Source organism: Hoplias malabaricus, chromosome 8 (assembly GCF_029633855.1).
Source record: "Hoplias malabaricus isolate fHopMal1 chromosome 8, fHopMal1.hap1, whole genome shotgun sequence".
NCBI lineage: Eukaryota > Metazoa > Chordata > Actinopteri > Characiformes > Erythrinidae > Hoplias > Hoplias malabaricus.
In genome coordinates, this window is record NC_089807.1 from 30219089 (window position 1) to 30243552 (window position 24464).

Here is a 24464-nt window from a genome sequence, read left to right on the forward strand (position 1 = left end):
GCTTTAGGGCCTGAGCCTATTAGCAGTAGCCCAGATCAGGGATGACGATCAGCTTGACAGAGCTGCAAAGACGAAGAGAGTGTGTTTGGTAATGAAATGATTAACTTCTTCTTCTCTTGCTTCTGGGCATGCTTTGCTCATCAGTACATAATCTGAACATCACTTTACCCTCTTAGACTTACACATGGTAAAGAGAGACTAATGGCTCTTCTGTTCATGTTCTCTATTGTATGGGATTTTTTCTTAACAGAAAGGCGTTGTGATATGGTTGTCACTGCATTTGTACACAGATCAGATTTAGAGATGGGGCTATATGAAAGTTTATTTCTGAGATTTTAGCCTTGTGCTGGTCTGAAGTTCAATGTGGTTTTTAAAACCTGAGCAGCCATGCCAACTGGTGTTATAAGCTGGTCTTTTAAATCAGTACATTTCTCAGTTAATGGTTTGGATTTGAGGATTAGGGCAGGGTTCCACAACAACATTAATCTAATTGAGGAGTTTCCTTTGATAGTAGAATGAATTTTATTTACTTTATAATATTCCCCCAAAAATCTGGTTCCTGAAAGTTGCATAGGCTTCAGTTGTATCAAGCCTATTACAACTGATCTATATATTTAAATTAATATTTGTGTGAATAATATGCAAAGCACATTCAGTAGGAAAATTTGGCTGGTGGTGCACTCACAATCAACATTAAATAGTCTTGTGAAGTCCTTAAAGCATTTAATGGATACAGGAACATCTGGTGCTGCACTCTTCCACTCTGCATTATTGTTGTTGCATATTGTCGCTGTCCAATTAAAAACATGTATCTCCATTTTTGTTGTATATATATATGTATATTAGTGTAACTGACCAACTGACCAGCTCTTTTAGTCATCAACTCATGTTAATTTACAACAAAGCAGTGAACTCCCACAAGGGTTTTGCATAGTCCAACTGCACAGCTCGCATGAAGAGATTAATTTCCACTAAGCAGCCATGTTCCCAAAGCCCAGATGTGCTTCACTCACACTTTTTGGACTGAGTGCATCTGGCAGGATGTCTAAAGAGTGTGAACATATTGTCGCTGTCCAATCAAAAGCTTGTATTCTTCACAGGACAAAGAAACCTTAAATTTCAATTGAAATCAATGCAAAAAGATTGTTATTCTAAGTAATTTTCAAGCATTTCTATTGGTCCATTCATTATGAAACTTTCATACAATATGAAGGACAGCTGCTGTGTTCTAATGATGTAGTAAACTAAAAATGGACAGAAATGTAGATGCATGTTTTTGATTGGACAGTGACAGTATGTAATGCGTGCTGCCTCCTTTTTGCACAGGTGATAAATCAGCGTCTACCAGTAGACTGGCATCTTTCAGTTTTAAGTAGACTGATTCAAGTTATGACTTTTAAGGCAGGTAGATCAAAAGCATTGTCAAGGTGAATTCTGCACAAAATTTTTTTGGATTTGATTCAAGCAGATTTACTCAGCATGCCTGACACATGATTATGTTACTATTATGCTATTTTACTAGTTTTTCATAGTTAATGTAAGACATATTGTGAGGTGATCTAGATAAATGTCAATTTCAGAGGATATTTAGCATTTAAATAATTAAATAAATGAACTTAGCCTAATCTCATTGGTCACCAAATTTCTGATATTCAGTCACTGTGTAGTAGCCTAAATTGCAAAAATGGGTGCAGTTCATTATATTTATGGGATATTTGTGATATTTTTCCTGTCTTTGCATTCTATATAATAACACGTTTTGCAACTCTGATCAGAATTGTTGATCTTTATTTTTGAATATTTTGAAGTTTCACTGAAGGGCATAAAAGCATGAAAGCACCAAATTATAGAAGATGGAACATGCTTCCATTTATAAGAACGTATTTTAACATTCTCCTTGTCAAGATTACTGGACTAACTTTGCATTTCAAACTGTCATATGATTAGTTGAAGTCTGCAATTTCAGATTATCCAGAATCAAAGAACCAATATCATGGTCAAATTACTGTAGAGCTTTCCAAGTATCGGCAGGTTGTATATAAAATCTTCCACGTCTAATTTGACATTTCACGAAAGCTGTTTTATATGGTCGAGCTTTTTTGTGCGTGGCATTTTAAATATAAGGTTTTCCTGGAGCATTTACATCATCCGATGTAAGTGAAGCTTAATTCTATGTATGTTTCAAGCAAAGTTTTTGTGGAAGTTTTACCATGTAGAGCCAGCTTTATAAACCCCACCTGACCCACTCCCTTGCCGGCCCATTCCAGAGGAGACCTTGCCAAAGACTTTTCCCCTCCAGAGAATAACTCCATCATCCTTCGTAGTCACGCACTGCCGCCTCAATTAGCATAGTGTCCTCTGCCTGTTCCCTTCTGCTGAATCAGGAGTTCCGATTGGGATGAGGCGATCGGTAATGGGGTATCGACAGGTGGTCATTCCAACCTCCATGGGACCACCGAGGTGGGGGTGGGGGGGGGGGGGTACTTAGTCCACCACTCCCCATTCCCTTAATTACTTTTCCACCTATAATGACACACTGCTGACTTCAGTGACTCTCCAAATTAAGCTCAGAGATTAGCTCCAATAATAAAATAAGACTGAGCATCTCTGGGTTTTGGTTATTGCTAGCTTTTATGAAAGCAGACATAAACATAAAGGAGTATTTGTACAGTATTAGACATTCAAAACCTTTTTCACGTTGTATTGATTGATTGCAAAGTGTATGTTTTATTTCTTAAACTTTTAAGGTCTGCGTGTGTCCCTGTTTGGGAAACTTGTTGTTAATTAGTTTTTGGAAGTGCTGGTGTAAATCTTGGAACATGGCTGCAGGGTTGGGACTAGGGGACACCCGCTGCAATGCAGTCACAGTGGATTAATCCACTTGGCACTTTGGAGTGATTCAGCGTGCTCCATTTCAGGCTAAATCTCCCTTTAATGTGTCATCTGAGATCTTTTCCAGTCTCACTGATGATTCCGAGGATATAAGCGGAGATAGTTTGACTCTCAAGAAGTAGAAATCTCTCTCTGTGTCAATGAAGGTTATGACAGGGTCAGTGTTTTTAAATTATATTGATTTAGTTTTTCTTTTGTTTAATATTATGCTGAACTAAAAAAATCTTTGTATCCACTTTGACTACAAGACAGGGCACACTTGTTTATAGGATGCTGTATTCATCTCTTTCTCTCTCTTTCATTCTCTCTCACAACTCAACAACTCTCTCTTTGGCAGAATGTATCGCTTGCGGGTGTTGACAGCTGTCACGGTCGGGATGGCTCAGTCCTCGAGACGTTTTCACAGCAATGCTGTCCGCGCCCCTCACAGACGCAGGCTTCTGCTGACTGCTCTGGCTGGAGTGACCGGCATATCTGCCACAACAGGACTGCTCTGGACAAGGTATCTAAACAGCATTGGACTAATTCTTGGCTTCTTACCTTCTGTTACCCCACACTTTCTATTTTTTCTTACCTGAGAGCAGACGGTCCATTGCATATGGTATATGCTTCTGTTTTCATCAAGACCATCAGTGTTAAAAATAAAAAGCTAAATTGAAGCTGACTGCATGGGCAGGACAGGGGTATGCTTATATATGAGGTTTAAGGCACATACAGTTTTCCATCATTTATTATAAGAGTTTGGGCACACCGCAATCTTTATCTCCATACAGTCTCACAGGTTTTGTCTCTCAGTGTGTGGTATATTGTATTTCTCACATTTTGTGCATCTTCAAGGTGCAAGAAAATATGATCCAAAGTTTAATGCCTCTGGAGTTTCTGATAATGCTCCCAAGAGGCCAAAGAAAGCGAAGACCTTAGAAGAATAAGTTAAATTATTACATGTCCTTCAAACAGCAAAGTCATTTGTTGTGGTTGCAGTACAATGTATTGTCCTTTTTTTGCATGTTATATATGGACAAAATTATTAAGAATAAAGGTTGGGTTTCTAGAGAAAATAGAAGTAAAGAGAACACTTAAATGAGTTTCTAAATGTTCTCTACTGAGCTAAATACATTGGGTTTTCAGTAATATAGAAGAATAATTTAACAATGCCAATAATCATTTAAGTAGAACATTCATTCATTCATTATCTGTAACCGCTTATCCAGTTCAGGGTCGCGGTGGGTCCAGAGCCTACCTGGAATCATTGGGCGCAAGGAGGGAATACACCCTGGAGGCGGCGCCAGTCCTTCACAGGGCAACACAGACACACACACACACACACATTCACTCACACCTACGGACACTTTTGAGTCGCCAATCCACCTACCAACGTGTGTTTTTGGACTGTGGGAGGAAACCCACGCAGACACGGGGAGAACACACCAACTCCTCACAGACAGTCACCCGGAGCGGGAGTCGAACCCACAACTTCCAGGTCCCTGGAGCTGTGTGACTGCGACACTACCTGCTGCGCCACCGTGCCGCCCAGTAGAACAATTATGAGTTAAAATTTCTTGAGGCTTCTTGGTTCAAAAGTACACACATTCATGGTGCTTTTCCACTGCATGGGACCTACAGGATGGCTCTTATGCTTTCCACTGGCCAAATCTGGTCCCTGGAACCGGGTAAGTTTTCAGTCCCAGCTCATGCCGGGTTCCAAATGTGCTGAGTAGGTACTAAATGGTGATGTGTATACCCTGGAGAATCACAGAGTAAACAGCGCCTAACTTTACTGCCGTCATTGTTGTGGTTTTCAAAGCCAGTGATTCCTGTTAGAGACAGGGTTTTTCAACGTCACCATCTCCATTTCACAGGGGAGACCTGCCAGTGGAAAAGCGACAAGCTTAAAGCGTGTAATGTTTGAGTACAGAAGCAGATTTACCTCTAGTCTGTCAGCAGTGGGATGATGATCATGGGCACTGAAGGGATGTTTTTTAATATAAATTATCTCAAAGATGAATATTGGCAGGTTATCACAACTGACAGATGAATGTTTATGAACATATTTCTGTCTGACTTGGTGGCCACTCAGTTGCTGACATTACTTAGAGTATAAGCAGTTTGGCAGGGAAACAGACCAATGACTAGTAGAACATATCAGTCTATGCTGTTTAATCCTGACCTAAGTATCCTAGACTCATTAAAGACTCAAGGGTGTTAAGGTATATCTCGTCATGAATAGTTTCCAGGTATCTTAGGCAAGAAAGATTAGGTGACTTCAGTGAGTTCAGGCTGTTTTTTTTTCAGTGTCGTTAAGTAATAAATCTTGTAGCTTAAATATTAAAAAAGTATGAATGTCTGCATCATCCTAGTTTTATCAAAGATTTTTACACAATCTGCCTTTGTCACCCACTCGCATTTTGAGATTATTTAATAAATATGTTTTTTTCTAAATTCACCAACTGTCACAATGTTACTGCTGTATCAGCAATCTGAAGGTGACATTTTCTTTCTTAGAGTATAATATAAATATAATATAAATATAAGAATATAAATATGGCTTTACTGATAGCAGCATGGCTGACAATACAAAATAAACTATTATGACTACAAAAAAAGGAAGAATAGAAAGAATTTATATGGCAGGACAAACACGTTTGTGTGGATGGGCTATGACTTGGAGAAGGATTTGATGCTTTGTTTTTTTGGGGGTAGGTCAGTCTCCATTACAGGGAACCACCCCAGATCTGTATAATTAAGCAGTAGGATCCAAATCAAATCAAATCAAATCAAATTTTATTTGCCACATACCTATTCATACATGGTACACCTAACAGAGAAAGAACAGGAGTTTTGATGAGTACTCCTTCAATAATAAAAAAACAAACAAATCAGCATTGAATAGAGTCTATGAGATAAAGAAAATTGAAGATTTAAAAAATATATATCTTCAATTTTATAATAAATATTTTAAATATCAGGACTGTTAAGTGTTTATTTATTGCTTTTGTTTTCCTCCCTCTGTTTCTTGACTGGTAGGGCCTATGCAGAGGCCAAGTCGTCAGTGAAACATGAGGAGGAGCTTCTGGAGGAAAAGCCTGTGAAGGATGTGACGTCGGAGGCGGAGATGAACAGTGTTGTGGAGTCCAGCAGTAGCGGAGATGAGGAGGAGGAGGAGGCCAGCTCAGAGGGGAAGAAGAAAAAACAGAGAATCGGCTTCCGTGACCGCAAGGTGATCAATGAAGTGTCGTCCAGCCAGTCCCCTCTTCACCTGCGGCAGTGTGGCCAATAACCATGAGTCAGCAGTGGGACTAGCTGATAGGGCAATGCATTACAATATTGGGGATTACTGACAAGGACCTGCCACTGATTCTTGACAGGCAATAATCACCCATGTTGGGCAAGGGAACTGAGAGAGAGCTAGACAGATAAAATAGTGTTTAAAACAGCTTGCCAAATAATGCGAAAGGGATACTCTATGATTTTTGACATATCCGTCACATCTGTAATTTACTTTAACTTACAGTTGATTATAATTTCGACACTTCTCCTTGTACATGGTAAAATATCTTAATAGGAAAAACACTCGTAATCTAATCCAGCAGGTAGCTGGCCATGATTTATTCCCTTTTAGATTTATTGACCATTAATTTGTATTTACCTAATTGTGCTATACTATCTGAAGACAATTTGAATGAGTTTCAGAATGATTGTATAATTCATTCATTCATTAACTGTAACTGGTTATCCAGTTCAGGGTCAGAGAGTCCGGAGCCTACCCAAAATCATCGGGCGCAAGGCAGGAACACACCAGGCCCCAGTCCTTAACAGGGTGACTGATTGTATAATGCGTTATATAAATTAACTCTTAGCTATTTATAGCTAAATTCCAGAGTGTCAGAGATGGGTTATTTATTGCGAAGGACTCATTTTTTAAACATTGTACTTTAAACATTTACTTGCTTACATTTAATAGGCTGATGATTCTCCACATCAGTGCAATATTAGCACTCGTAGTTTTTATACACACAGGGGTTGGACAATGAAACTGAAACATCTGTCATTTTAGTGTGGGAGGTTTCATGGTTAAATTGGACCAGCCTGGTGGCCAATCTTCATTAATTGCACATTGCACCAATAAGAGCAGAGTGTGAAGGTTCAGTTAGCAGAGGGTAAGAGCACAGTTTTGCTCAAAATAATACAATGCACACAACATTGTTGACATACCAGAGTTCAAAAGAGGACAAGTTGTTGGTCCACGTCTTGCTGGCGCATCTGTGACCAAGACAGCAAGTTTTGTAATATATATAGAGCCACGGTATCCAGGGTAATGTCAGCATACCACCAAGAAGGACGAAACACATCCAACAGGATTAACTGTGGATGCAAGAGGAAGCTGTCTGAAAGGAATGTTCGGGTGCTAACCCAGATTGTATCCAAAAAACATAAAACCACGGCTGCCCAAATCACGGCAGAATTAAATGTGCACCTCAACTCTCCTGTTTCCACCAGAACTGTCTGTCGGGAGCAAAAGGAGGCCCTACACCATACACATAAATTATTGTGGTCTAAAACCAGGTGTTTCAGTTTCACTGTCCAACCCCTGTACCTCTGCAGTGAACAAACTGACATGAACCTATATGATCAGGTTGGTGTTGATTTAACCAGTGCTTTGGACTCCTCAGCAAAGAAATTATTTTGATTATTATTTTCTATCACACAGCCCTTGTCTGCACAATTTGTTTCTCCTCACAACTCCACCTAATTACAGCACAGATTCACGCGCCTTACACCAGCCTGCTTGTATCTGGTTCCCTCTGCCTAGATTGTTTTCGTTTTGTGTCATTATCAGTGAGGTGTCTGGTTCAAATGCATCGGCCAGCAGGTCACTGTTGCTTTATCGCAATAGCCGTGGTGAAGAAAAGGGATTATGATCGGTGATAGGACCAGTGGAAAATGTGATTTGGAGACAGTAGCATGTCCAAATGGCCCAGTTTGCCTGTAGGGTTGAGGAGAGAGAGTGAGAGAGAGAGGGTATATATGAGAACAGCCGTGAGCAGCTTAAAGCAATATCTTCTCAGAGCTGGCTAATACAGGGGAGTTTTCTCTGCCTTACCATGACTTAACCCATTTTAGGACTATGCAGAAAACTGCCTATTTCTGACATTTACCTATCTCCTTTAATTTAGAATTTCTATTAGTGTTTAATGTTTAAATGCAAAGCACATCCTGCATACTCACTCACTCAAGGACATTGTATACTCACTCATGGCAAAGACTTGCTCCACAAGGGGCTCTATTAGTCACATAACCGCTCATGTTTAGGAATGTCTCGACAGGGGTGGTACTGTTCAGTGCTTTGAGAAAGACATCATGTCAGTGTCAAAAAATGATGAACTCATTGGAAAATGTAAAGCATGGGTGCACTGATGTAGGAATGATGGGCTAATACGGTATCTGATATTTCTCATGTCACACGACTTCTCCACTCCTCCTCTGTCCTAAGTTTAACTTATTTCTTTCTATGTAAGCCGACCTTGGATATTAGAAAGCTGCAAGATGTAACATGTTATTAACATTAAGAAATATATATATTATTTAACACAGTGAATCAGGGCGCTCTCAAGCACATTAACAACAGCGGTTATCTTCAGATCTCAGCGGGATGGAAATCAGCTACCGGCTTCCAGCTTCACCCTGATAGGGAAATAGAAAACACAAAATGGGGCGAGGAAATAATAAAATATGAAATGGAACCAGGCGGGGATGTGGCAGCTGGCTTGTCAGGTTCATGTAGTTAAGTTACAACATACCTAACTCTGTTGTGCTGCCTAAAAATAAATGCATGTATGTATTATTGTAGAGGGTTATTCTTTGTGCAGAATGTCTGTGCTATAAGCTGTACTGTCAGGGAAGCAGAGTCAATTTCGGTGTGTAATTGTATTGTTCTTTTGCGTGTCCTTGGGAGTCTCAGGGGAGGGCGATTGAATTTCTTGACATGAATCGCGCGTGTGTGCACATTCGCCTCCGTAGGAAGCTTTGTGGGTGTGTGGCAGTATTTTGTCAGACTGATTTGTTTTAACTTCTCTGGGCCTTGCAGTTGAGTGGAAGAGTGGAGTGGAAGTTGAGGCTCAAAGTAATGATTTCTTACTCCACTGCTTGCATGGTGACAGCCACTCTTTCACTTTGCTTCATTAATCAGCTGTCCCCTGAAAGACATTCATTCATTCATTCATTTATTTTTTTGGAACCACTTTATCGTAGTGGGTCCCAGAGCCTACTTCAATAACAGGGTGCAAGGCAGTAACAGGAGTAGATGCCAGTCCATCACAGGACTTCACTGAATCAAACACTGACACAGATTCACTCATATGGAAACTTGAATAACTAATCCACCTTGTGTTTTTGGACTGTGGGAGGAAACTTGAGCACCAACATGTTGTTGGATATTAGCATCAATCTGTTGTTGATTAATGAGGGCAATTCATCAACCAACATGCGAATGATGTGTGTGTGTGAGAGAGAATTTATATATGAGTTTGTTTGCACTGTAGGGAGCTTAGTTCAGTGTGTATGGGAAGTGATGTAGCTGACAGAGCTGCAGGACAACTCCCTTACAGAGCCCTGGAGAATAATGTTATCTGAACATTTAAGTTTCTAAATTCACTAAATGTAAACATATATGCATGTCATTTACATATATGCAGGTATATAGGCAGAAACACACACACTTAAAAACTAAGTTGCAAAATCAGTCCATTTTGAGTTGCATGTTTTTGTAATGTCTCATATCCTCCGCTGTCTAATAAAAAACAGGCATTATCAAAATAACAACTTTATAGGGGAAGGAATAAACCCTTAACTTTCAATGGAAGTGAATGTAAAGTAGTAGTCTAAAGCTGCTGTGTTTATATGGATGTAGTAAACTAAAAATCCACATATCACCATCTTCACATACTCCACACTCCAACACAAATACAAACCTCATCTTTACAGCGCTCCTCTCTGCTTTCTGCTTTACTCACTCGCCCAGTGAATGTGTTAGGCTGAAAATGACCCTGCTCTAAGCCCAAACCCAGCAGTCAGTAAATATAGCACTTAAGTCAATAATTCCATCGTTTTGACTTCCTGCTGCATCTACACACAGCAGTAGATTTGTAAATATGGGTATTTGCTTGCACCCCTGCTCAAATGTTTGTATGATGGCTTGCCAAGCATATCAAACACAAAGTTATAAAACTGACACAGATAATCTACTTAAAGCTGGTGAAAATTGAAGTCTTAAAATAGGGTCCTAATATGTCAGATATATTTAATTAATGCTGGTCAGTCTAAAAACTGATCCTGCTTGCTGGGACATACTTGACTTTATTCAGGATTCAGAATTAGTTTTTGCTTTTGTAAAGTTAAGGTATGTAATTAAAAAGTGATGTTATAACATGCAAGATCTTTAAACTACAGTAGGGTTAGGGTTACTGCATAATGTGGTTAGAGAAAATGAATGAATAAGTGAATGAATGATTGAATTTTTCACCAATCTGTTCCATTTCAGATTACTTTAGAAATGATGGAAATGGTGGGTATTTTAAACAACTGATATTAGGTATGATCCGATCTCAAAGAGCGTTATTGGGGCCGATCACAGCATTGTTTTACTTATCTGTGTTGGCTTTATTGAGCTTGATCTTAAGTGAGATCCTCTGTTTCCTATAACTCACACTCCCCATCCTACTCCCGTAGCACGCTTTGTAAATGTTGTTGTGACCTGACTCTGCAGGCCACCGTAGCAGACACACACTTCTTTATGACTGTTCCCCACAAATGCACGTTCCTGCAAGTCTGATTCAGAGCTGGAGCGTGAGGGCACGTGATTAGAGTAGCTAACCTCCCGTATTTGGACACTAAATGCCGTGTTGTGCTTTGGAGCCATACAGGACATGTTTTATCTCGGATTTTAAAGGCGGGACTGTTAAGACCAGGAATTGTTTGAGACATGGCTCCTTATAGAGAATACACTTATCATTTGTTGTCAATTTTATTAAGCAAATCAGCAGCCAAAGTAAGCTGTCAATCATTTTGTGCTTCTTCCAGTGAAGTCATACAGGGCCTACAGGGGTTTGTTTTGCGACTGCGCTGAGAGAATCACTTAATTTAGCATGGTGTCTTGAAGGAACTACATCTAATTTCTCTCTTAACACATCTGTGATGACAAAGCTGACTGATTTTTAGAATCAAAGTAATTCCTAATACATAAAAACAACATTTCATGATTTAAGGTTAAACATGATATAAAATTATTTATATGAAATGTTTGTGAAGACACCATCTGTTTACTTTGTTATTAAAAAAGAAATAAGGAGCAGCTTGGATGCAGGCACTTTCTTTCTTAATTTGAGATATTTAGTGTCAAGCAGATACACTTGGCTGATTTTAATACCTATAATGTACTTGACGTGTGCACTGTGTTATGGTACTGTCTGGGAAAATCAAAATATCGGATTGGGATCAGGGGCAAGAAAATTGATCAGAACCCCCCTACCTGATATGACTCAATCCTGCTGCCTTCTCACTCAGACACTGCAGACTCCACTCTCTCTGCTGGCAGAAAGAGTCTCCAACCTGGAAGTATTTTCATGGGTATAACTATTGATTCATCTGTCTCTGTTGACTTGTTTTTACGATTGGCTGGATGTTTATATTGGCCTGTCTTTATGAAGTCTTTGAAATAGGAGCATTTTTTGGACAGCACAGTGATTTTAACAGAAATGATATATGATGGGGCTCAGGTGCCATAGCTCTAAATTTTCTCAGTGCTGCCAATATTAACAGGCTAAAGTAAATTAAGGGGAATTGCTCATGTTCTCACACAGCTCACAGGCCTACCATTGCTTAATTACCAATAACTTGTGATTTTGACAAACACTCTACTGCAGATTTGTTTGCTGGAGACTGCTGGGTGGTGCTGCTTGTGGTGAAGTTTGTGGTCCCTTGACTTTGGGGGTTATTTGCATATTTTTGTTTTGCTGAAAAGTCTTTTAGTTTGCAATTACATTATATTTTGCTTAATTTAAAAAAAAAAAAAAAACATTTAATCGGAGGAATATAAATGCTTTTAGATTTAATTGTTTTTTAAAATATGTTAATATTTTATATTTTTTGTATTTTCATTTTTGTTAATCTCAACAAATTCAACATTAATGTGCTCTTGGTGAACTACATAATGGCAACACTTCCACAGAGATATATAACCAGAGCATTGTGAGCTTGATTCCCAACACCAGCTGTTAAAGGTGACTTGGTACAGGAGCATGACTAATTTACACCATTGCTGATGAGCCATGGATAAAACTGTAACCCCTTAACACACTCCTGATCTGCCCTGTGCTTGGCTTATAAACTAATCACCCATTTTGTCATTTGTCACCCATCACAATCATTTTGGTCCAGACAGGTTATTATTATTGCTTTAAATAAATCAACATTTAAACAATAATATATAGGTTGGATTTGAATGTTTACATTTTTTAAGTATATTTGTGTCAGCATTTGCAGATGAACATAGCAGACATCTTTTTAACAATATTGGTAGATGGGATGAAGCACAAGAATGGAAATTGCTGGTGGATGTAGGTAAAAAAACTATAGGTCACATAATGTGTTACCTTAACTATACTGAGGCCAGACATATGGCACTTTTCCCCTGCATGGTACCGACTCGACTTAGCTTGGCTCTATTTCTTTTCCACTGGCCAAATCTGGTACTGGGTCCCTGGAACCATGTATTTTTTTTGTCCCTGTTTGTGCCTGTCATGAAAAAAGCTAAATAGATGCTAAATGTGACGTCTGAACCTTGCAGAACACTGATTGGCCATAGAGACTTGTAAATCATCATGAGATGTATACCTCCAGCACAAACTTGCCATGCAATCTCCAAATGACAGCAGCGCTCACATTTGGCAGCTTTGAAGATGTTTGAACGCTCCTTGGATCGGTGGCTAATGAAAAACTCCAGTGAGGGCCGGACGTTGCAACAAGAAAAAACTTGCTGATCTGTCCAAAAAAGAAAAAAAACAACAACACGTGAATACATAACTAAAGTTACAGCCGCCCTTTTTGTTGTTTTCCAAGCCTGCAGTTCATTTTAGAGACAGGGTTTTGCGACGTCACCCCCTACATTTCTCGGGGGAGCTGCACTACTGGAGAAGTGACCAGGGGAAATTGCATCGAGCTGTGCAGAGCCGAGGCAAGTCAAGTCAAGCCGATGCCATGTTGTGGAAAAGGGAGAAGCTGAAGTAGGCAGACTTGGCGGCTGAGGTGAGGGGATGTGGGTTGCAGGAGAATTTAAGACCTGTAGAAATAGGTGTTAGGGGATTTTTAGCCAAGTCTGCCATGTCCTTCCTGGTGCACTTTGGCTTTAGAGGCTGAAAACTAAGGTTAAGCTGTGAAGGTGTTATCAGAAGTAACTGAAAGCTCTAGTCAGTGGTTGTGGATCAGGAGAGCACAGATTTTTTGGGGAAATGCACTATATATGTGGAATAGCTGAAGTGTGTGGAGTTTTAGGTACATGGAGGGCAGGGCAGGTAAGTGGGCTGTTGTGTCATTGTGTTTGATCAAGTATCACATAAATATGATAGGGATATAAAGCTAGCTTGAACTGTAAATTGAGTTTAAAGAACTACATAGTGTTCTTTAAGTAAAAATAATAATAATGTGAGCAGTCTTAAATGTTTTGTTAAATGACAATCCAGAGCAGAGGTATGTGATTTTATGCATCTTGTGTATCCACTGAGGAATTCCCCCACTGTGTGTTCATCTGTCAATTCTATGTTTTGCTGGATGGATTCTCCCGAGCAGCAGAGTGTTCCAGTGGCAGCTGGTGTTGCTGCCATTTAGATGCCAACCTGTCAAAGTCTGATCCAGCTCACATTAGTGGCAGTGATGCGTACACACACACACCCACCCCCACATCAGTAATGTGCTCAGTGTTGCGGAGGCCCACTCTCTGAGCGGTGTCTCTAGCTCCTGACGTCTGGCTAATGGAGTATGTGAGCCTACAGGTTAATATCTGTCCGCCTTCTGACTGACAGCGACACACTCATTTCCTGACACACCCTTTTTCCATAACAGCATCGCTCCTTTGCTCTCTTCTTTTAAACAAATGCATTGTGAACACACACAATTTCACACCACCACTGCCCTAAGGCAGGTGGCTCTTGATTGCATCAGTCCAAAGAGAAACCCTTGTGAATTTCCATCTAGTTTTCAATGGAGATCAACATGATTCTTTAATTAGCTCCCAAAAGTGTCACTTTGTCTCCCATTACTGTCGTTATTCCCCTCGACATACATTTCCTCTGAGAACTGGATGACAGACCCTCAGCGTTATGTCTTCTCCTTATTGATTTAGAATAATTGTAAAATAACTTCTACTGATTCTAATGTCTGTCTAATTATTATTTAACTGGATTTTCAGAACTTTGACCTATGATGTTAGTGGTTTGAGTCCACTGTTGCTTGCTGTGTTTTTTGAAAATGTTACTGCAAGTGCTGTGAAAGTCTTAATGTGAGCTCTAAAGAATCTGGCAATGACCTTCGGTAGGTCAGACTCTCTGAGATATGTTCATTTTTGCAGTAACATCTACATCCATTGAAATATATCTTTGACCAGAATAAGCAACCAGAAATGTTCTCAGTGTAAAATTTGCATATAAATGTCATTTTCAGTCATCATTACAAATGTAAACTTCAGAAGCAACTTCCTATGATTGTCCTTCAGGATGGATGATTGTCCATTAATTCTGCTGATTATCAATCAGGATGGATTGGTTAAGGTTGGTTAAGGATGGTTAAGGTTGTTGTGTATTTTCAGAGCATACTGCTTTTGATTTTTAACATACAAATATCTGCAATGCTGTGTTTACTTCTTAAGTTCTGTCATAGAACAATCTTAGATCTTTGTTCTGTGACTTTTGTTCAGTCCATTGGTCTGTGAACAACATCAGCTTTTTTCCCCCCTCCTTTATTCTCTTTTCTCAATAAGAGTTTCTTGACAAATACACATCAGACTAGATCAGACTAAATATTTATCCATTTGAATAATTTTACGTAATTTCTATAATAAAAGAGTACATTCAGTGTACACAACTGAACGTTAAGACCCCTGCTGTACCATTGAAGGGACATTTGAACTTTCTACTTATAGTGAACAACAACGTACGTGCACAGAATTTATCTTTTTCTGACAGTGTATCTAGTGAAGGTTTGTGATAGCTAATGCTGCAGAATTGGCAGTTTGTGTTCTCCTCCAAACATATTGAGCTGTATGATGACAGTGTGTTAGCAACTGCTACAAGAAGCCTTAAGTGGAGGAAACTTGTTCTAACCTTCATCGTCCCAGCTTGGCAACACTGTATTGTTGGTGGGTGGAGGGGCCTAGTTAGCAGGTGCAAATTGGACATGAGTATATTAGGAGAGTACTATTGGGTAAATCAAGACTACGACTGGGCAATTTATCGAAATTGACATTCAGAACTTCTAATTGACATAATATTGTCTATATCGATTATATAAATTATTTTTAACTGTTGTTTTTATTATTATTATTATTCTGTTATGTCCCCACTGTGTTCATGTACTGTCCCTTTTCATCATGCTACTAAACCGTAGTCATGTGATTTTGCCCCTAACTGCCAAATGGAAGCAACTTAAATGACAAAGCGACTCCAGCAGCTAGTACCAAAGAAATACAGCATCTGTGGTTTGGACGTGCTGTGTTTTGACTGTAATTAATACGACACTGAACAAAAAGTCTAATATAAATGCTAAAAAAAAAAAAAATCACACACCAAATGCTCAAAAAACAAAAGAGGAAAAAGCTCCCTGCAACATGAGAAAAATATATCCCAGCTTTAAAATTGAAGCATATTTACAGTACAAGCCTCGTCACTGAAATATGAGGGTCAAAAATACAAAAACAAAAGAATCGTTCATTAATCTTAATCATGGTAACATGTACAATTAATTGTGATATTGATTTGCACTCATATCGCCCAGCACTAATCAAGACTGTATGTTTCCCAATTGCAGGTGATGGAGTATGAAAACCGTATCAGAGCCTATTCCACCCCAGACAAGATCTTCCGTTACTTCGCAACACTGAAGATCATCAGTGAGAGTGGAGACGCTGAAGTATACATGACACCTCAGGATTTCATTCGTTCCATCACGCCAAATGAGAAGCAGCCAGAGAGTGAGTTTTCTCTCCATTTCTTTTTTTTTTTAACCTCACTCCCTCCTTCCCTCTAGAAATGCTTCTGTAATGTTCTTCCCTGTTGCTATATCTGTGAATAGCTATGAAGCGTGTCACGCTCATAAATTCAGATCTACAGCCTTCTCCCTCGCTATGACTGAGCTGGGTGAGGCCAGTCAGCCATGGCCTTCCAGATCTGTGGCTAAAAACCTCGTTAAGAGAAGGGTTTGCTCATTTCTCAGCATTTTATAAACTCATATGGATTACTTCTGGTATATGTGGTTTATAGATTTTTACATCTTTTTGAGTTACAGCAGGAATCAGTGAACTTGGCTTTAGGATACTATTTTGCCTGATACTTTACAGACCGCAATTTTGATTAAATGTCTACTGCAATATTGTCTATTAAGTTTTGGTCCTTCCACCTGATTAAATTAGGACTGAGGATGATACAAAATATATATGCAAATGTTTGGACACCTCTGATCAAATGTAAAATATTCTTAAAATAGGTTTGTTTCTAAGTTATAAATATAACTTCTGTACATTTTAATAGACAAATGTTATTCCTTGGCTGCATTAAATATATTAAATGTACAGGGGGAAAAATGCCATGTTATATCTGTTCCTGTAGAGGATTTGTTATTTAAATAACAGAAAATGTAATTTTGCCCTTAGTGTATAAACTCAACTTGTATATAATAAAATATATTTTAAAATAGAATAAACCTTGATGTAGCACCAGTTATAATCATAATATTAAATTTATAAATTTCAGTTTGACAGTTTATCAGGATATTTTATGGTTACAGATATAATATGAACAATAAACTAGGCCTCCATTATTGTATATTTATAAGATATTTGTGATTGTATTCATTAAGCGAGGACAGACCGGACCAAATTACATTATGCCTGTACAGCACAGAGTGATGTAATTAGTCTGACAGTAAGTAGTCTATTATTGGGTATTGGTGTGCTTGCTGGAGACAGGGTTGAGTTGCTTGCACTGAGAGTGAATGGCTTTCCCACTCTGCTATACGTTACAAAACACAGAGACATGCTGATGCTTTATTGCTTCAAAAGTGTATATTAAAATTGTCATACAAATGATAAAATGTGAGTAATGTTTGCTGTCACCACTAAAAGGAGCTTTAAAGTATTAAAATATACACTCAGCCCTCCGTATCTAGTATCTATTTGGTTTTAGGACCACCAGTGGATACCAAAATCTGTGGATGTTTGTGTCCCTTATATAACACAGCATATTCATTTTATATAACCCACACACTTCCTCATGTATACTTTAAATGATTTCTGCATTAGTTTAAATAATGATAATATGATAATGTGCAATTGTTTGTCATTGTACAACGACATGTGTCTTCCGCATTTAACCCATCTGTGACAGTACACACACACACACACACACACACACACACACACACACACACAGAGCACTAGGGGCTGTAAACACACACCCAGAGCAGTGGGTAGCCATCCTCGGCACCCCGGGAGCGTTTGGGGGTCCAGTGCCTTGCTCAAGGGTACTTCAGCCCTGGATGTTCCTGGCGGTCCTGGGGATTAAACCAGCAACCTTCCGGTACCCTAACCATTAGGCCAAGGTCCCCTTTAAAAGCCCAATACAATATAAATACTCTGTAAATAGTTTTACTGCATTGATAGGGAATAATGACAAGAAAAATAAGCTGATATATGTTCATTCAAAACAGATGCAGCCATGAAAGTCTCACTATGTAGTACACATCAGCACCAATGTAACAGATTGCCTTTGTTTAACATATGCGTACATATGAAAATTAAGTTGTAAATAGAGAAAATATTCTGTCTGTTTCTCTCTCTTTCCATTTATGTAATTTTCTGAGTTCAGCAAGTTCATGTTTTGTTTTTGGCTATTTTATTTTATTTTATTTTATTTATGCATTTATTTTATTAAAAAAAAATATTTATATATATATATATATTCTTATGTTTTCTCATATTGTCATAGCAATAATGAACAGTTTTGATTACCTACAATCTGCATTTTTTTATTCACATGCAAGACTGCAGGGCTGATATTAAGTAAAGCCATTGGATATTGAAATAATGATATGAGAACACAATAACAGTGGTAGTAAATTCATTTGTAAATGGCTGGGTTACAGAGCACTTATTTAAAATGTGCTAAAGTGCTTTGGCATTCAGTAAATACTCTGTATCTTTTAAAGGACAGTTATATAGATACCATGGTAAATTTAGTCATTATTAGTATGACAGGAAATTTTCCTCACTGTTCAGTTTATGGCAGTGCTTCTAAAGACATTTCTTTTTTTATCTCGACTTTGCAGCCACCTAAAGAGGTCACAGGGTTTTTAGGGTGCTGTGTTCCCAACTTGGTAGGAAAAGGAACTTGACCAGGTTGGGCCTCCTGTTACCCCTTCGTGCTTTCCACATGGTCATCAGGAATGGTTACAGCCGAGTCTGGAGTGCAGCTGTTTCACTTTGAGTTCTGCTAGCTCAGCCCATGGAGGCCTTAGTGAGGGCTAGTGTTCAATTATATTTATATAGCAATTATAGAACAGAGCTTATCATACAACAGGTTTTCAGAAATCCAGGCCCACGTGATGAGTTCGGGGTTGATGAAAACAGGAAATCTTCTTGTAGATAAGAAACACAGAGACTTTTGGACTCAAATGTGGAACGTGTTCTTTCTTGAGCTGCATTGGAGAGAACATCTCCTATAAATATATTACCTATTTACAAGTCGGACTGAACGGAGGCATTCTGATCATACAATTGTTAAATCAGTAAAACAGAGATAAACCAAATGGTTTTACAAGAATGTGGCCCATCTGGCAGCTCTGATTGGCAGATTAGGGCCAGAGGGGCGGGGCAAAAGGGTGACTTTGCTACTATGCGGCAGGGGAAATGAATTAACAGCTCGGAATGAGGAATCCTTGCAAGCTCAGAAAGCTGACAAGGGAGATTTGATCTCCGGCCTGCAATTACTTGTGTGTGTGTGTGTGTGTGTGTGTGTGTGTGTGTGTGTGAGAGAGTGTGAGGGTGGTTCTGTGAATTCACACAATACAGTTACCTTCAATACTTCAGGGTTTCAAATAAAATTCTTATTTATGCATTTTATAGAAGCCTCTGCTTAGTGGAGGTGTAGGAGTGCCTTTATGTGATATGAATGGACAAATTAGGATATGTTGTTTTTGTTATTGTTGTAAAACATGTCATATGTATTTCTAAGACACTAAAATTCTGCATCTCTAACTGTACAGCTTTTGTACACAACGAGCTGTATATAGGACTTGTGTTAACTGTCAATACATTTTTTTATTATAATGATTTAAATATGACATTGAAAAATTAAGGAGCAAATCTGAGTCAGTAATATGCCCCTGCTAAGGAATGATCTAAGCTAGGCATCTGGATATGTTTTTATTGAGGATTTAAAAAAAGAAATAATGGTAAATCATCTTTTTGTATTTTATAAAAATGACACTGTTAAATATTGTTTTATATAAATAGATAATAAAAAAAAATAAAAAATGGGGCTGCACGGTGGCGCAGCAGGTAGTGGCGCCCCCTCCAGGGTGTATTCCTGCCTTGCGCCCAATGATTCCAGGTAGGCTCTGGACCCACTGTGACCCTGAATTGGATAAGCGATTACAGATAATAGTTGGATGGATGGATGGATGTAAAAAAAAATGTTCTACCATCCTGATATTTTCCAAGGAACCCTATGACCATTTTGATATTTTACTCATCAGAAATGTCACCTCATCACACTGACCCACACTCACCTCCTGTCCACAAGTCTCTACAACCACTCTATCCTCCTCCCTTGCTTTCATTGAATTGAACTAAGACTTGGAGCAGCAGGGTGATGAAGGTGTGGGTGTGAAAAGAGGATTTAACAGAGAGTGTCAGTATCAGAAGAGGCAGATATGGCCTGCGCTGGTGTGAAATGCATGGGTGTCCCTGCTTTTGTTCCTTCAAGCCCAAAGCTCCATCAACCCAATTACAAAACACAGCATCACTGTCATTATTAGACCTCATTGTCTCACCACGTCGCACAGCGGAAGTCTTTTTCTCACTATAGCTCTCTATTGCCTGCAGATATTAATCTGATTGAATAACGATTGAGACTCTGCCCTCTGTTCACTTTGTAAGCTTTAGATTTTATGATTTCTAAGGATGGCTCGTGGCACAGATGCCCTAATAACACCCTCATATGTGGTGTGACCGCTTAATTCTGAGTTTCCACTGAGCTTGGTGCAGTTAGGTGACACACGTTTTAATATATCACTCACTCAATTGCTGGGATCTTTTGAAGACCCATTTCCATTGGGATTCTGTCTGAACTGTCTTCTCTTTAATTAAATGAAGAACGTGAGGTTGTAAGCAGAAAGTTATTGAGGAGATTTCAGCAGTCGATAATTATCTGGCATCCAGCTCTTATCAGAAACAGCCATGTGAGAAACAGCAGTGATACTGTATCATTGACACATTTTCCTGGATGGAGTTTGTGGTCTGTCCAAAAGCCTAGTGAGCTGCTTAGGTACGTCTATGTGACTACGTAGACAGATGTTTAAGTAGACAGTGTTCTAACGGTCATCTGTCCTCATGATGCAGATTATTGAGACACACTAGTTGGAGATCGATTGCGTCATGGCTTGTTTCTGCTCACTGCACGCAACTGGTGTTTTTTTTTACCTCAGTAGCTACATTGCCTCAGTGTTTCAGTGTGGTGGGTTCTACTCTTCCCATTTTTAATCGCGATTTGAATTATTTTGGCTCTGGGAGAAGAGCGAAATCGTTGTTGTTCTTGCATTGCATCATGTGTTTGTATTCGTGGCTAAGGAAGGGTTCGGTGCTGCCTTAAAATTCGGCCAAATTAAGATCTAAATAGACAGTATAATGAGGTATCTAAGAATTGGGATAGCCTACATGTTGCTCTCTAGTTAGACAGCTCACTAGGTTTTGGGACAGACCCCTGCTGCTTTTACTACCACTTCCACATTTAGAATAATAGTAAAGACATCAGAACTGTGTAAAACAAATCAGTGACGAAGTGTTAAACAAACCTTGGACTTGTAATTTGTAATTTGGGACGTCATTTGTCATAATGTAGAGGTGACACATCAGTGGGGTTGGAAGTGGAGTACCCATTGGATATTAACACTAAAAAGTGTGTTTATGTGGTCTCTTCAGCAGTGGATGTCCTTCCTTTCATAGTTGTTGAGTTTCCCAAGAAGTTAATAAACAAGTCAGCGGGTTTACCCAGCCATTTTTTGGGATGGCCAGTTTTTTTCTTCACGCTTTATCTGTCGTTGCATGCGGGTTGTGATGAAAGGCGACTAATAATTCTACCTCTTTGTTAACATTCCCACATTTTGTCATGTATTGCAGTATAGCCTCTGATGCATGGTGACTCTGCACAGATGGGTTAAATGCAACAAAGTGAATGCAAAGACCTGAAATATTCGTCCCAGACATTACCCAGACTTTATCCCACAGGCCCCCTAATAGAAACTCCAGGTAAAATCAGAGTCAACGCATGTGAGAATAAAGCCACTGATGTTCAGGACTAATTCCTACACATGTTGCACATGCACAGCCCCAAGCCAAAGCCCACAGCAGATTTCCTGCTTTGAGAGAGCGCCTGACAAAGAAAATCTCCCGCCAAACACTGCACATGTGAAAGGACCACTCTGGGACATCTCCAAATCAGATTCTCCCGAGTTTCTCTAGAAATTCTCTGGATTTTATGTGTGGAAGGGGTGTATATATTGAAAAGGTAGTAGATATGCTTTGTAGAAACTAAATTCATCTACCAACGTGTACCCATTGTGTACAGAGCCATTGAGTTGTGCACACAAAGCTTTTATAATCCCTTTAGAAAAGCATAGAATGAAATTTGACACTCTTTAGCAGCTGCACAGGAGGATAATTTGCCCAATGCTGTATTTATACTAGTGTGGTTTTAAGCCTGCCAGTGGGGGGCTGTGGAGTACTGGAACTATTGTTCTCTGGAGTGATGGAGCACCAGCCGAAACCTTTGGGATGAATTGGAGTTTGTGATCCAGAACTACATCGGTTCTTGATCTCACAAAATATTACTTTAGCAAATGGGGGCAAACCCCCTCTTATTTTTAATAACTTTCACTCCACAGGCCAAATAATAGTTTGTAGAAAATGTTATCATTGTTCCTGATGTACCTGTGTAGATAGCCATATGAATGGTTTTTAAGGGAACGCATGCAGTTCTCTTTGGTGTGTTTATGTCCAGAAGCTCCTCATCTTTTAAGGTGGAACTGTTAGTTTGAGGAAGAAGCAACTCATTTGTACATGGCTCAAGGTTAACTTGTCAGTAACTCTTTTCCACTGTTTGAATGACCACAGAAGCTTATTTGTAACTCGAGTTGTTTGATTTGTAGTACTTCTTTATTTTATACTTTCTTGCAGTAAGAATTCGCCTTAATTTTGAGAGATTTCCACCTTAAGCAATCAGAAACAGCGAAAATAAGTCAGTATAACCCACCTATGGAGCAGGAATAGATCAACATCCTCATTTAGGTTCATGCTTTTCAACATTTTGAATTCTGTTGTCTAAAAAACCCAGATGTCTTTCACTGCATTAAGGAAACAGAAATAAATACTAGCATACTGAACTGAGACACGTTGTTGTTGTTGTTGTTGTTTTTGGGGGCATTATCTGTTAAAGTACATCTGGAATGTATTCCAGGTTCAGTTACATTTTACCATCACCAGTGTTACTGATAATGGTACTACACCAAAGCTTCACCAATGACAAATGTATGTATTTTGGGCTTTACTGTTTCTGAAATGCCAGAAAAACCTCTGTGACAATGGCTATATGGATAATGGCAGTCCGGCTAAACTAGGCTTGCCTAGTTTCTCTGTGATCTTATTTAAATACACTTGGAGGTAGCATTGTCTTAGACAGTTACAGTTTAAATCATTGTTTCTAAGAACAATAAAACTTCTGACTGATACAGTAGGAGCACCACATTAATGGTTGAGTTGTGTTCAGTTAAGTTTATTCAGAGAGAGGGAGAAGGAGAAAGGGATTCTTAAATAAAGAGGGACATTGACTGCAGTGGATAAATCTCATCATGACCTCTGACCCAAATAGGAAGTGATGTGGTCACAAGTCAGTGGACACTTCAGCTCCCCATGATATTGTTTATTGGAGCTCCAGACAGGGGGAAAAAGGGAGAGAGAATAGGCTGAAGACTGTCGAAAAGCGAAAGTAAATACATGATTCATTATTCATCCAGCTGCCAGAAAGGCTACTCCATAATTCATCCACCTCTGCGCAGAATTACATTGATTTGGGTGGGCTCAAATGGGCCGACCATTCCTACATTCTTTCCTCTGCATGTATTTGGCTTTCCTGGAGCATCTCTGGGCTGAACCTTATCTGTCAATCATCTGCTGCAGGCTTGGAGGATAAGGACCACTTACTGAGGGACCTGAGTTAAATCTCTCAGCATTTTCTCTCAGTTTTCCCTGCAAAAATAATTAAAAAAATAATAGTAGAAGAAGGAAAAATGCTGTTTATATTTGTAACCAAACTTAAAGGATGGTATCCTTGGGAAAAATCTGAATATAAATGTCACCATGTAAGAATTATATCATTTTCATCTATTGAGTGACACCTTATTCCCTGTGGATAAAGGGTATGTTCATGGTTGAAGAATTGTACAAATTAGACACTTCGCAGATAATAGCAGTGTATTTAGAAATGTTTGTTATTGTGTTTCCAGGGTTTGTTAGGGTGTTGCTATGGCATTGTATGAGATTGTAGTGTGTTGCTAGGTGACTGTTATAAAATTTGACGTTTTTTCTAGCGTGTTGCCTATTGGCTGTTATGTGGTTGCTAGTGTATTACTAGGCAGTTACTAAGGTATCCCTGGTAGTTGTTAGGGGGTCAGCATTAGTTCAGAAGGAATGGCGTCCCCTCCAGGGTGTGTTCCTGCCTTGCGCAGTATGCTTTCATGTAGGCTTCGAACACACCGTGTCCCTGAACTCGATAAGTGGTTACAGACATTGAATGAATAAAGTTTAGTTCAAAGTGCTTTACTGTGTAATGTAATAAAAATTGCTAAATTATATTTTGCATTATTATTACTCTCTGGCAGCATTTGCACTAGCTGTTGTCTACACTGTTTATTTTTTTTAATTTGTGCTTTTTTCTACATAATGTCACCGGCCCATGATATAGATTCTACTGTGTCAGTATTTGCTTTTGTGTTGGTACAACATCTACACTGTAGCCTCAGCGTCCAAAGTTCTCCAAATT

The 24464-nt window shown here is 39.1% G+C and overlaps 1 protein-coding gene across 1 annotated transcript in view; it reads left to right on the forward strand.

Moving 5' to 3' along the window:
* Window positions 1-24464, forward strand: part of micu1 (mitochondrial calcium uptake 1) — a 73292-nt gene that overhangs the window by 4020 nt on the left and 44808 nt on the right. Inside the window, exons 2-4 of the mRNA XM_066679488.1 lie at window positions 3230-3394; window positions 5917-6109; window positions 15964-16126. Of these exons, the coding sequence (XP_066535585.1) occupies window positions 3231-3394; window positions 5917-6109; window positions 15964-16126 (520 nt within the window). The 5' untranslated portion in view covers window position 3230. The remainder of the gene's footprint in view (window positions 1-3229; window positions 3395-5916; window positions 6110-15963; window positions 16127-24464) is intronic.